Source organism: Brachycentrus maculatus, unplaced genomic scaffold, assembly GCF_059751285.1.
Source record: "Brachycentrus maculatus isolate JH-2025_06_01 unplaced genomic scaffold, ASM5975128v1 h1tg000352l, whole genome shotgun sequence".
Lineage (NCBI taxonomy): Eukaryota > Metazoa > Arthropoda > Insecta > Trichoptera > Brachycentridae > Brachycentrus > Brachycentrus maculatus.
Genome location: NW_028281101.1, coordinates 1 through 13,545, shown reverse-complemented (window position 1 = coordinate 13,545; position 13,545 = coordinate 1). Strand labels below are relative to the sequence as shown.

Genomic DNA, 13,545 nt, shown 5'->3' with positions numbered 1-13,545 from the left:
TGATCGTTGATTATATGAGGGCGATGTGAACAGTCCTGCGTTTCAAAATAAAATATGTATTGATTTTATTGTACAACAAAGTTATTTTTTACTTAATTTTTTGTCGATGTGAAAATGAATAAATTAATGTATTTGTCTTTTTATTATTTAAGGTAATGGTTTTTTTGTTTCACCCTGTATACTTTAACAATTATCTGAATGAATGCTTAATTTTGAGTATTTTCTTATTAAATTCATTCACGCTACATGAATAATAATTGGTTGCAAATACATTTTGTGTCATGTGACTTTTTTTTGTGAACTTAATAACTGAATGCATCATGAATAAAAAATTATAAACAAGTTTATTAAGGAATTTAGTTGCCATGGGGTATGTATAACATTTAAACATAAAATAAATATCTGTATACCTTTATTTTATATTGTAAATATTAAAATGATTCTTTTTTAAAAGAATCATTTAAATATAAAAACAAAATTTTTGTGTGCTTAAATATTTGTTCATAAATCTGGGTTTATCCACTTAGGGATTATTTATATTGACAACTCAACGTAGATGAAGATGAATATGAAGGTCCGGGTATTTACAGGGCTGGTTTAAGTAATCACTTTGTACTCAAATTATAGAATATTCATGTAACATGGGTAGAATGGTGAATGTTACACGAGTACCAGCCTGTAAATACCCAGACTTCCATATTCTTCTTCTAAGACGTCCAAAAAAAAACTTGTATTAGACCACTTGTTGAAATGTAAATACGACTAGTTTCGAGAACTACATTAGTTCTCATCAACAGAGGAGTGAATATACAAACCGTTTTTTTTCTGTGAAGTTTTTATTTTCACCTGTTGCTGAGATTCTTCGAGTTTCTTCATTCTTGCATGGTACCTACCTACTTTATAACCCATGTTACTTTTCCAATCACTGTGCGATATAATAATATGGCCACAGAGAACTAAAACAAGTAGTTTCTGACCATATCGAACGCCACCGGGACAATTTCAATAATTTTTTAAAATTCAATTTTCAGTTGATAAATACCACTATTTCAAAAATCTATTGTGACACGCGTTTCTATTGTGGATTCTGCGTCATTTTTACAGAATGCATCAAGATACATGTCATAACAGATTTTAAGAAATAGTGGTATTTACTAAGTAAAACTTAAATTAAAAATGGACAGATATTACCACAAAGTGACTTCCACATCAATATCAATTCATAAAATTTTAATTATATTGCAGGTTTCTAACTCATTTCCTCGTCTTGGCCGCAGTCACCTTACTGGCTAGTATCCGCACTACCAGCGGCCAAACGTCCCCCGAGGTGACTTGGAAAACTAAATGCTTCATGGAAAATGACAGCGGGAATTGTGTGGACAATGTGGTCAGGATATTATCAAATTACTACGTTTGCGATATGGTCATCGACACTGATCTCCCACCGAAGAAAATCGGATACGTAAACGGATTCGTCGTCGTAGCTAAGGGCCCTGAAACCTTCATCATCCGTAATGACACATTGCAACCCATGGGAACGAGAATGGCAATACCGCAATGGAATGAATTTTTAGACAATGATAATAATAAGTATTTTGTAAAAAAAGGAAGCACGTATAAAGAAGATAGTGTTACAAAAGAAGAAATGGAAATCGTCACTAAAGGCGAGTACTGTAACAATCGCATATATTACGATACAAAAGAAAACGTATTGATGATTCACTCCGTCAGTTCGAGCGATAAAATCGGTAGCTTGTACGCGATCAAAGGCGACTCGGTGACGACTGGCAAAGTACAATCTGCCAAGATGGACGGACCCGATGTGGACGTCAAAGCCTTTTCGACTGAAGGAGGACTGGACAAGCTAGTCCTCGGAATCAAGACGTCCCGGGGAGGCAAGATCATCAGGCTCCTAAAGTACCAAGGGAATCCCTGTTCGGTCGCCGATGTAGGGAAAAATAAAATCGAAAACATTATCGAAGACACGAAAGCGAAAATTTTACAAACCCTGACTAGCATCCCGGCAGGCGGAAGAATCGGACCGGTCAGTAATGACGAAGACGACTTGAGAGCTTTGAAAATTGAAAATAAGATCCTCAAGAAAGATCTGAAAATTGCCAAAACGCAACTCGATAGATATTTGCCGTATAGAAATAATAACAGGAGACCGCCGAGTTCTTTGAATGCACCCGCTGCGAGTACGTCTTCTACATCTTATATGCCAAACCAAAGTTTTTTATCGCAACAGTCACCAGACAACAGCGAAGAAAATGAACAGAAATTTGAGTGTCCTTCGTGGTATGATTTCGAATGCATGAAACTAAAATTAGTCGAAAAAGATGAGATCATAATGAATTTAAATGCGCAACTAGCCTCCTGTCACAACTATTTCCGAGTATTCTCAAATACTGGAATCAACGATGCCTTCGATGAATATGGAACATACTCCAAGTAGGTTGCTGTAACTCGCAAAACCCAATTAACTACTGTAAAAGCAGAACTGAAAGACTACACTACGACTTCCAGAGAGAATATATTCAATAAATTATAACTCATGACAATCAAACAAGGATACGCTAAAATAATTCTTACTTATACTTGGAGAAGGAGGAATGTTGGATTAAGCTGTTGTACATTTAGAGTAGGACTAAGGTTAAGTTAAACAATAATAGATTCGGGGAAGTAAGGTTAAGAGTCAATAGTAAATAAAACATAGATTTAAAAAAAATATTTTTTTTTATTCTCATAAATAACATTTTTCCGACACATTAAAAAAAAATATACTTGCGCACATTCACCCACACACACCAACACACACGCGCACACACACACACACACACACACTATATATATATATATATATATATATATATATATATATATATATATATATATATATATATATCTGTATATATATATACATATATATATATATATATATATATATATATATATATATATATATATATATATATATATATATATATATATATATATATATATATATATATATATATATATATATATATATATATAAATATATATATATATATATATATATATATATTTATATATATACATATATATATATATATATATATATATATATATATATATATATATATATATATATATATATATATATATATATATATATATATATATATATATATATATATATTCTACATCTGTTTTGAATTGAAATACTATATTAGAGTGCATGGCATATTTGTTTTTAAACATGCATGTATAAATATACACATTTTAATCCTAAATGCATTCATTAGTGACAAAAACAAAGTCCCAAAGAATGTTTGCTCCATTATTCCAAACATCCAAATATTTATTTAATAAATTTACTAATCAATAATAATAAAAATATTTCTTCTCAGCCAGCTGAAATTGAAATATTCAATTTGAAAAAATTTTGACCTAATAATGAATGAAATACATAGTGAATAATAATTTTAAAATATTTATTTTAACACATTGTTGTCGGGCGGTTTTTTCATCAACCCCGACCCTAATCAGTATACTAATTAGGGTTGTATACTTATCACAAGTAACCGCAAACTCAATTCTGATCTGTACAATGCTTTTTGGCGTCTCTCGCGCTCTAACAAAAGCTAGCAAATAGAACGCTTATATAAGCGTCTCCCACCCTCTACCAACAGTATGTGAAAGAAGCTTTTAAGTGTTTCCCGCAAACAATGTGTTAATATACCCTAACTGATTTTGACCAATACATATTCAAAAGTAGTCCAACATTTATGTACTAAATTAAAATATAATACAATTGAAGATTTTAGGTATGTAATATAAGTAAAGTACTATTTGTTCGAAATTCACAATAAAATTTCAGTTTCTTCCAACTGACCTATAAAATACGTACATACTATAATTAACTACACTCGAATATGCGAGATTTGTCCGCCTCCGTAGTGTAATGCTCAGATTCCCAGAGGGGACAAAAATAAATATAAGTAATTTTTTCACTCTTATATTTATTTAATATTACCCTGGACCAGTACTTGAAGCAGAGGGCTGATCACCTGTGCTTATATGATGCAGTGCCCTATACACAACCGGATGCTTAAATGACTACATTTAATCCTCGACTTGATATATTAACTCTTCAACCCTAATTTAAACGTGTTTATCTGCTCGTTCTCCAAATTATAACATGGAGACATAAAGTTTAAGACCTTATTTGGAAAAAGAAAAGTTTAGCCTCAAACGTCTATAGAAACATTAATCCCAAACCACAGGACTTGTTTCAATGTACCTTAATACGGGACTCATAAAATGTATGACGAAAAGAAACTCATGTTTTTTGAAAAACATTTTAAAAGTAAGTGAACATGTTTTTAGAGATCTTTACATAAAATACGAACATAAAATATCGGTAAACAATTAAGATACATCCTAGTTGTCACTACATTCCTTACATTTGTTGCCTCGGTGCTCCCCACAGATTGGATGTCCGTCGTAAATATTACAAATGTCCCGTAATCTAGCGTTAATAACTTAATAAGTTTTTAAAGTATATTTTAAATATGTAATTTGAGTCATTGGACAAAGCCTGTGTTGAGCCTAAATCCTCTCATATTCAAAATACTTAAATAAATTAAAATACAGTTACACATTGTATGCCACCATTGTCAAACCCGGTATCTAAGAAACTCTGTACGATATATAAAAAAGTAGTAAATGATCAAGTTTTAACATAACAAAAAACATATCTGTCATTGTACTATTATTTTTTGCAACTAATAATATAGAAATCGCATGTGTTTCGACATTCAAAGAGTAAAATGATATTTTACTATCAAATATTGATCAGGAATTGAAAAAAGTTTAATGAATACATACGAGTTATTCGCACTTATAACAAAAATCAACTTTTATGTTGAAGTTTCTTGAATAAACTAAAACATAGAGTACCATAAGTGCAAAAATTATTTTAAGGTTATACAAATTTCTACTTACAATCAGTGGAAATTTTGTTAAGTATAACACAACGGGTTGCCTTTTCCATTGATTTTAAGCACGTGGGATAAAACGTGACAGATATTTACTAGAAAATTTATTATTGTAACCGATTGAGGGTTTTGTATGGACATTACAAGGCCAAATTATAACAGTGTTTGAGAAAACGGGTACAAATTGTTTTTTTTGGGAGTATTTCCTTAACGTAATGAAAGGTTCAACCTTGTGAATAAAGTTCGGAATATATGCAAAATTACCCGCGGTTGTACTTGAATACTATAAGTAAACTCTTTTACACTAATACTTGACGCACGTCGCATCATTTGGTTTGGATGGCCAACGCGTCCACCAACTCTTGAAGGTCGGTTACAAACCATTGTGACTTCTTTTTGACTTCTTCTCTTAGTACATTTCCACCAAAACCTGGAGAAAAGAAAAAATAAAATCATAAATTAACAACAAATTTAATTCAAACAAATACAAGTATTATTGGTGCCTATAACATTTTATCCGCCTCCACAGTGTAGTGGCTATTGCGCTAGGCTACCATGCTGGAGGTCCCATGTTCGATTCCCAAGAGGGTCAAAATAAATATTAATGATTTTTCAGTTTAACACTCGTTTAATATGACCCTGGACTGGCGCCTAAAGCGGAAGACTGATCACATTTCCTTTGTGTATTTAATGATCAAGATAACACTGCACCTGTGCAGTACCCTATGCACCATTTGGGTGCAGATAAGGGTTATAAGATAACATTTTAAGTGTGTCCAAATCTGGATTAGCTCCGCTTAGGAGTCATTTTATACATTTTTGATAATAAGATAATCCAGATTCGTGAACATGTATTTGGACACTCAAAATGCTGTAAATAAAATAAACGGTGAAATAAATAAAAAATTATCACATTTTCAGGCAGGGCTTTTTTTTTAGGGCAATAAAAGCTTTCCCTATTCCAACAAAATTGGCAGTTGTATACTCATATCGCTCACTCCTTTCAAGAACGTCATAAATCAAAAAACTTGATTTTTCAGGAGAACGTTTTTAATGTTTAAAAAGAAATCACAATGTGTTAAAAATAAACATCAAGCCACTTATTGATTTTTTTACTGTGCAACAGATCTTTTTAGGTAAAACCTGAAGGTTTTTTCTCCATTTGAAAAATATTTAGTATATTTAAAAAAATCATTAAACAATACCTTTTCTTCAAAATGCAAAAACAACATTTTCTGCCCTGTAGCGGGTAAATATTAAGTTTAAAATATGCCACTTTTGCTGGTATATAGTACATTTTCTGGGCATTCCGAAAACATGCACAACTCAAAATTCACGATTTTTGATTTATGACGTTCTTGAAAGGAGTGAGCGATATGTACTGTGTTACGAGTTTGATCAACATATAAAGGGTCCGCCAAATAACTTTTTTTTTTTGAAAATGGGGCGCAAAACATCGAGTGTAGCTTCGGCTGTGTGGCACGTAGCGCCGTCCTGTTGAAACCAAATGTTGCCAATATCCTCCTCTTCAATTTTTGTGAACAAAAATCCGTTCAACATGGCCCGATAACGATCGCCATTGACTAACGGCCACTCCTTGCTCATTTTCAAAGAAAAATGGCCCAATTATGCCTCTGGACCAAAATCCGCACCAAACAGTGACTCGTTTTGGGTGTACCGGCTTTTCAATGTATGCGTGCGGGTTTTCTGTGCCCCAAATACGACAATTTTGCTTGTTTACATACCCGCCAAGATCAAAATGAGCTTCATCCGAAAAGATGATTTTTTTGGCAAAATCGGCATCTTCTGTAAGTCGAATGTCGCAATATTTCCCAGCGTTGTTCAAGCGTATACACAACCATATTCGCTCAGCGGAAGGATAAAACTAATTATCTGTCAAATCAGACATGAGCTAAGTGTTACCATTCACGAAATAAGCACTAGTTGAAAAAAAAAACTTTAGATGGCGGACCCTATATAAGAGTTGAAAAAAAATTGGTTTTCAAACATGAGTAGAATTGGTGAATGTTACTGCACTTGTATAAAGTGGTCACTTAACCAAACCTATGACGATCGTAAGCCCCGTAAATGCCCAGGCTTCCATATTCTTCTTCATGTTTGTTGAGGTGTCAAAAAGATAATGACAAAAATAACTCCCAAATGGAGCTAATCCAGATTTGCGAACAAGTATTTGGACATACTCAAAATATTGTTTACATCATATTTGTTAATCAAATTCAAATTCTGCTTATTCTAGTATATTATTCCGAGTATCAAAACTTACTTCTGGAATAAAATGGAAAAGGTTAGAACGCAACAAACTATTCGAACCCGGGCAGCATTAAATAAAAACTACATTGGCCCAGCCATTAAAACAAGTTTTGCCCAAAAAAATTTTTCATTTCTCGCTCCAAAAATATTTAATTTGCTGCCCGAAACCATTAAGATTTCCAGGAGTGACTGTTCTTAAAGACCTGAGTCTTTAAGAACAGTGTCCGTCGATGGTTACTTAACATTGGAAGGGACAAGGTGGAAAGTGAATTGATTAAAGTCCAGGTGTAATTATCACATTGAAAAACCTTAAAACATAAATTATTTTTGTATCTCCTGTATGTTATGTTTATAATCTAATCATTAAAAAAATATATATAAATATTAAAAATTAAAAAAAAAAAATATATAAAACTTTGTATTACCATGTTAGTATTCGGCTCAACACAGGCCATGCCTAAACAGCCGTAATACGTATAATAAATGTGTATATGAAATGAATATGTTTATTGAATGTATCTATGTATTATGAAAATAAATAAATAAATAAAAAATTAAAAAATAAAAAAATAAATAAAAAAATAGACAAAGCATTTTTTGTTTTTGTACAAAAAGGGGATGAAAGTCTGAGCATTTCAGGGCTTACAACCTGGCATTAGCTGATTTCTTAGTCAATGCTGGTTTATCAATTTATGAATATATTTATTTATTTATTTCATCATTTACATAATAACAAATAACAAATTACAAATATGAATTCTAAGATTTGGAGATAATTGTATATGAATATGTTACCAATGAATGCGTCGGCGGGCGGACTGGCCTCCAAGTCCGTAGCTCCGTCCCCGATCATGACTATCCTCTTGTAGTGATGGAGCTCCTTCAGCTTGCCGATGACCACTCCCTTTCCGCCGCTCCTGGATGTCGGCTCGTTCTCATCGAAACCGGCGTATTCCCCTGAAATCAAATGAAAAACTCCAACTATAGAACTGATATATTTTTAAAAACCACTTAAACATGTAATAAAACACGTACATATATACTTTTTATCGATAAAAAAAAACAAAAAATTAAGAAAGGCGTGTTGAGATGGTTTGGACATGTAGAACGAATGAGTGAGGAAAGAACGGTAAAACAAATTTATGAGGCAAATGTAATTGGAAAAAGTAGCAAAGGAAGACTGAGAAAAACATGGCACGATCAAGTATGCCAAATACTTGAAAGTGGTCAGGTTAGGAGTCGAAACATTCGGCGGGTATGTATGAGGAGATGCATGAACGTGGAAGAGGCGAAGAATGTTTGCAAGGACAGAGTGGTGTGGGATCAAATTATTGAAGTGTTATTTTGTTGGAATTGCATGGTTTCGCATTTTGTTAATCTAAAATCATTTGGAAATATCAAAAAGATAAACTTTTTTTTATATTCAAATATTTATAATTTTTTAATAGTTGAAAAAATGAAACTTTTTATTTGTACATACGTGTAGTAGAAAGTATGTAGAATAACAACTTTTGCACTTTGAGCCAAAAAATTAAATTAAAAATGATCATAACTACAGCAGAGAGCGAAAGCATGCAATCTCTTAACCGGATATAGGCGGTTACGTATTTTTCTGAATCCAGTTCGACTTGAGAGCCGTAATTATGTTGTTAGGTTATCTGCCGAATGATAATAAGGTAACTTACGTAATTATATCAATACGACCAAATCCTTCGACTTTAGACTGTGCATGATTTTACAATGCTGCATCTTTGTCCGCCTCCGTAGTGTAATGGTCAACACGATCAGCTACCATTCTGGAGGTCCCGGGATCGATTCCCAGGGAGGGAGTCAAATAAATATAAGTGATTTTTTCACTTTAATATTTATTAAATATTACCCTGGACTGGTACCTAAAGCGGAGGGCTGATCACCTTTCCTTCATGTGTTATCAAGATAACACTGGGCTTATATGATGCAGTGCCCTACGCACTAATGGGGTGCAGATAAGGGTTTGAAGAACTGAAGAAGGTTTTATGCAAGCGTAAGGTGACACGGTGTTTGTACAAACACAATGCTTCATTTTTTCATGTATTATACATGATTTTGTTAGAAATTTGAAAAATCAATTGGATTAATACAAGAGTAAAAAATCTTCTTCTCTTTTTCTAACTCTTATCCGCACCTGCAAAGGTACATAGGGCACTGAATCGTGTTGAGACAAGGTGATCACTCCTGCGCTTCAGGGTCCAATCCAGGATAATATTAAATAAATATTACAGTGTAAAATCACTAATATTTATTTCACCCCCCCTGGGAATCGAACCCGGGACCTCCAGCACGGTAGCTTAACACGCTAACCATTACACCACGGAGGCAGAAAAATTACTCATTACAAGATATTTATTTTGACTCCTATTCGAACCTCGCATTGTAGCCAAACGTGGTAACCGCTAAACTTGTAAAAACAAGACAAAGAAAGAAGTTTTCCATACATAATGTACATATGTGTATAAACAGACTATATAGAGCATAGAAATCATGTTACCAAGCACACATCTAATGGTATTGTAAATATTTGAGAGCAAATATTAATGACTCTGATACAATCTGACAATCCTGTTGAAACCGGTTACAGAGCAAATTATTATTCTAATACCACAAATAATTGAACACGTGTTCAAACGCCCCGTACGTCATATTTCATTTTAATTTCATGTCTGTGATTAAAGAAAAAAACTGTTTAAATTAAATTTGCACCTACGTAAGTGATTTTATACATAACTTAATGAGAAAAAAATATATGATTGCGTACTGCTATTCCACTGGTGTTTTTTGATGATTTAATGAATTTGGATAGTGCCGTTTTTGTAAGATGTCTGTTGACCCCTTCAAATCCATAAGGAATAGGAATAGAAGTGTCGGGAGTCGGGTTGTAGACCAGTGGTTAGTGTCGCGGTCTCTTGAGTCAGAGTTTCTCGGTTTGAATCCACTCTACCACAATTTGATACATATTTCTAATAATGAGCCGCTTAGGCTCACAGAAAAAGTATGAAATTGAAGTATTTTTGTAAATAATAAAAACACAAATATTTTATTTTATTTTTTAAAGTGTTTATTGGCATTAAAAAAAAAAATATTAATTTTTTTTAAATTCTATTTGCGTTGTGGTCCTGTGGCTAATGTCGCAGACTCTGGGTGAGAGTTTCTAGGTTTAAATCCATTCTAACACAATTTGATTCCCATTTTGAATAACAGAGCACTACGAAAATAGTATGAAATTGAAATATTTGTATAAATAATAAGAACAGTAGTATTTATTTTCTTTTAAAAAAATTAACTCAATAAATTATTATTAGTTATTAGGCGTAAAAAGGGTAAAAATCAAATAAAGAAAACATATTATGTAGTACCCATATTCAAGAATTCTATCAATATTTAACTTCCTAACAAAAAGACCATGCAAAAAAAATTGATAAAAGAGAAGAGAGTAAAAAAGAATTGATTACCACTTTTTAGAACAGACCCATATATTTAGTTTTAAATATTTTTTCTTATTTTGGGAGACCCTCAGTATGTCAGGATAAGAGGATATCACAATGAAAAAGAATTGTTTAAGTTGAATAGGTCACGCACTTTTTTACAGGAATAATTTACATATTTTAATTGGTCAAATATCATCACAATATCTTGACCTAAAAAACGGAATGCTTCAAAGGACTTTGACACAAATTTGTTATATTTGTTTGGAAGAATACAGGGACAAATATTATTTACTACTTACTTGCGTCATAATGATTTAATCAACTTTGAAAACAACAACAGTATACAAGTAAATAACTACTAAATAATATAATCAGAATAGGTCAGAATAACAAGAGGCAACAATGATTCCGTGGTTTTGGTTATCATTTTTTCTAAGGAAAAATTTACTATTTTTACTAGTTTTATATTATAAACAAAATTACGTATGCGGTAAAAACTGGTTAAAACAGTTGTTTATGGACTAAAGGTTATGGTATGATATCAGATTTTTTATGTTTATTTTGTTAAAAATTCCACAAATTTTTCGAAATGCCTAATTAAGACAAAGGTTTCATTAATTGATTCGGCAGTCACTTTGTGGTAGAATCTGTCCGTTTTTATTTAATATTTTACTTAGTAACTACCATTATTTCTTAAAACACCGTAATACGGTGTTTGAAAATGATGCGGAATGCATCGAAACACGTGTCACAGTAGATTTTAAGAAATAGTGGTATTTACTAAGTAAAACGCCAATTAAAAAAAGACAAAGGTTATTTAACTAAAAGTAAATGATAAATAATATTGCAAAAAAATTACCAGAATGTATGAAAAATTGTTCTACATATATTAATAAATTAATTTACTGAAACATGGAATTGGCAAAAAAAGATTGTAACCACGGTGAGTGCTATTTAAATGCTTTAAAGATTCTAAGGGACATTTCTTTCTAATATCTTAAAAAATTAGGATATTAGATGCATGTTAGGGACTATTGAAAAAATTATGAAAGATTTTTTGAGGTAATTGGGACATGTAGAGCGAATGGATGACGAGAGAATGGGAAAACAGAATGGGGATGCTCAAGAAAGACTTAGTCAAATCAATTATGACCTCGAATCTGGTTGTATCAAAAGTATACGTAACCGGAGAGCATGTATGACCAGATATATGGATGTAGAGGAAGGCAGGAGTCTATGCCAGGAGAGAAAATACTCTCAGCCTACCCCTGCTGCGAAACAGCGATATAATTTTTGCTGCGAATGATTTAGAGCAGTGGTTTTTAACCTGGGTTCGATGGAACCCCAGGGGTTCAGTGAGTCAGTCTCCTGGGTTCGGCGGAGGTCTAAATACACATCCGAATTACTGTACGACATATTGATTTATCCAATAGATCTAGTATATTATACGAAAGGAATATATAAAATATTATGAAAAATGAAACGATATATTCATTTATCCAATAGATCTTGTATATTATTTAAGAGGAATATATCAATCTAACAAAACATTTTTCCAATAAAGGGATCGGTGAACAAGCATATGAAACTGGTGAGGTTCGGTACCTTCAACACAGTTAAGAACCAGTGATTTAGAGTGTATATCATCTGATCTAATGAGATAATCAATATTCATCATCATTCATTTCACTGTGGAAAGGATAAATGATCATATCACCATATCTTTGATAAAGACTTCACTTGTGTATTCACGCATGTACAATGTACATCCAAAACAAGATCATTGATCTCCACATTAAAGAATCAGAAATATTTGATCATACCGTGTCCTTGACATTTAAATCCAACAACATTTACATTTTAAATCATCTTTGACAATCTTCAATATTTTCCCTTATTCATTGTAACTGCAGACAGTTGGTAGAATCCCATATTGAATTGTTGGGTATTATATCCAAAATTAAACACGGTTATTGGATTCAATTCTACTATTTTTACATATATGTGATAATACAATATGTGACGCGTTTCGTCTTATGAAGACATTATCAACACTGTGCGAGTGTTTGATAATGTTTTAATAAGACGAAACGTGTCACATATTATCATATATATAGTAGTCATACAGGAGAAAGTGACCACGTGCATTTATTTACAAAAACGTGATATCTTACTAGCTAATATTGCCCTGAAAAAATCCCAAAGCGATTTTAAACTTGGAAGTATAATATATTGTCTTGTTAAAAATGACTAACTGCATTGATGTATATTTTGTTGTCAAGCAAAAGCGACTTAAATGGTCCTCCTGAACATTTTACGTTTTGTCAGTTGGTTACTTTCTCCTGTACGGCTACGATATGTAAATAAAAGTAGAATTCAATGAAATAACCGTGTTTAATTTTGGATATACATACTACCCAACAATAATTTCCCTTGCCAAGAATCAGCTTAAACTATGTATATTGTGATAAAAAATGAGTATAAACGGTCCTTAAAAAATGTTTGAGTTTATAAAGATGAGGAACTTACCATTGACATAGAATTTGAGTCTGTTAGCGAAGACGTTTTCTAAAGGAACTCCGATTTGTTCTGCGACAGGAGTGATGAGGCAGCGGAATCCGCCGGAGACCAGGTACACGGGAACTCCTCGACTGTGTAAAACCTCCACCAGGTCTCTGCAATAGCAAAATCCAAATTGTACATCTAAATTACTTAAATACCTTACTTCATCTCTCCAATAGATGTCTCTAGTGAAGTTCTAAGGATTCAAGAACAATGTTTATAAATTAGTTCATGTATATAGAACTTCCAAGAATTCGAGTAGTGTG

General features: G+C 32.5%; 2 protein-coding genes across 2 annotated transcripts; one reads left to right on the top strand and one right to left on the bottom strand.

Annotated features, from left to right (window-relative positions):
- Positions 1-200: 200 nt before the first annotated feature.
- On the top strand, positions 201-2,728 carry LOC148303746 (uncharacterized). The gene is made up of 2 exons (XM_088269465.1): positions 201-370; positions 1,246-2,728. The coding sequence occupies exons 1-2, from the start codon at positions 366-368 to the stop codon at positions 2,453-2,455; spliced, it is 1,215 nt and encodes a 404-aa protein (XP_088125591.1). The 5' UTR covers positions 201-365; the 3' UTR covers positions 2,456-2,728.
- A 1,086-nt stretch (positions 2,729-3,814) lies between these two features.
- On the bottom strand, positions 3,815-13,475 carry LOC148303745 (phosphoserine phosphatase-like; the record flags this gene model as incomplete). Its single annotated transcript, XM_088269464.1, has 3 exons — positions 3,815-5,412; positions 8,049-8,210; positions 13,247-13,475. Coding segments are annotated over 3 exons (495 nt in total), but the record flags the coding sequence as incomplete, so codon positions are not given.
- Between the last annotated feature and the right edge of the window lie 70 nt (positions 13,476-13,545).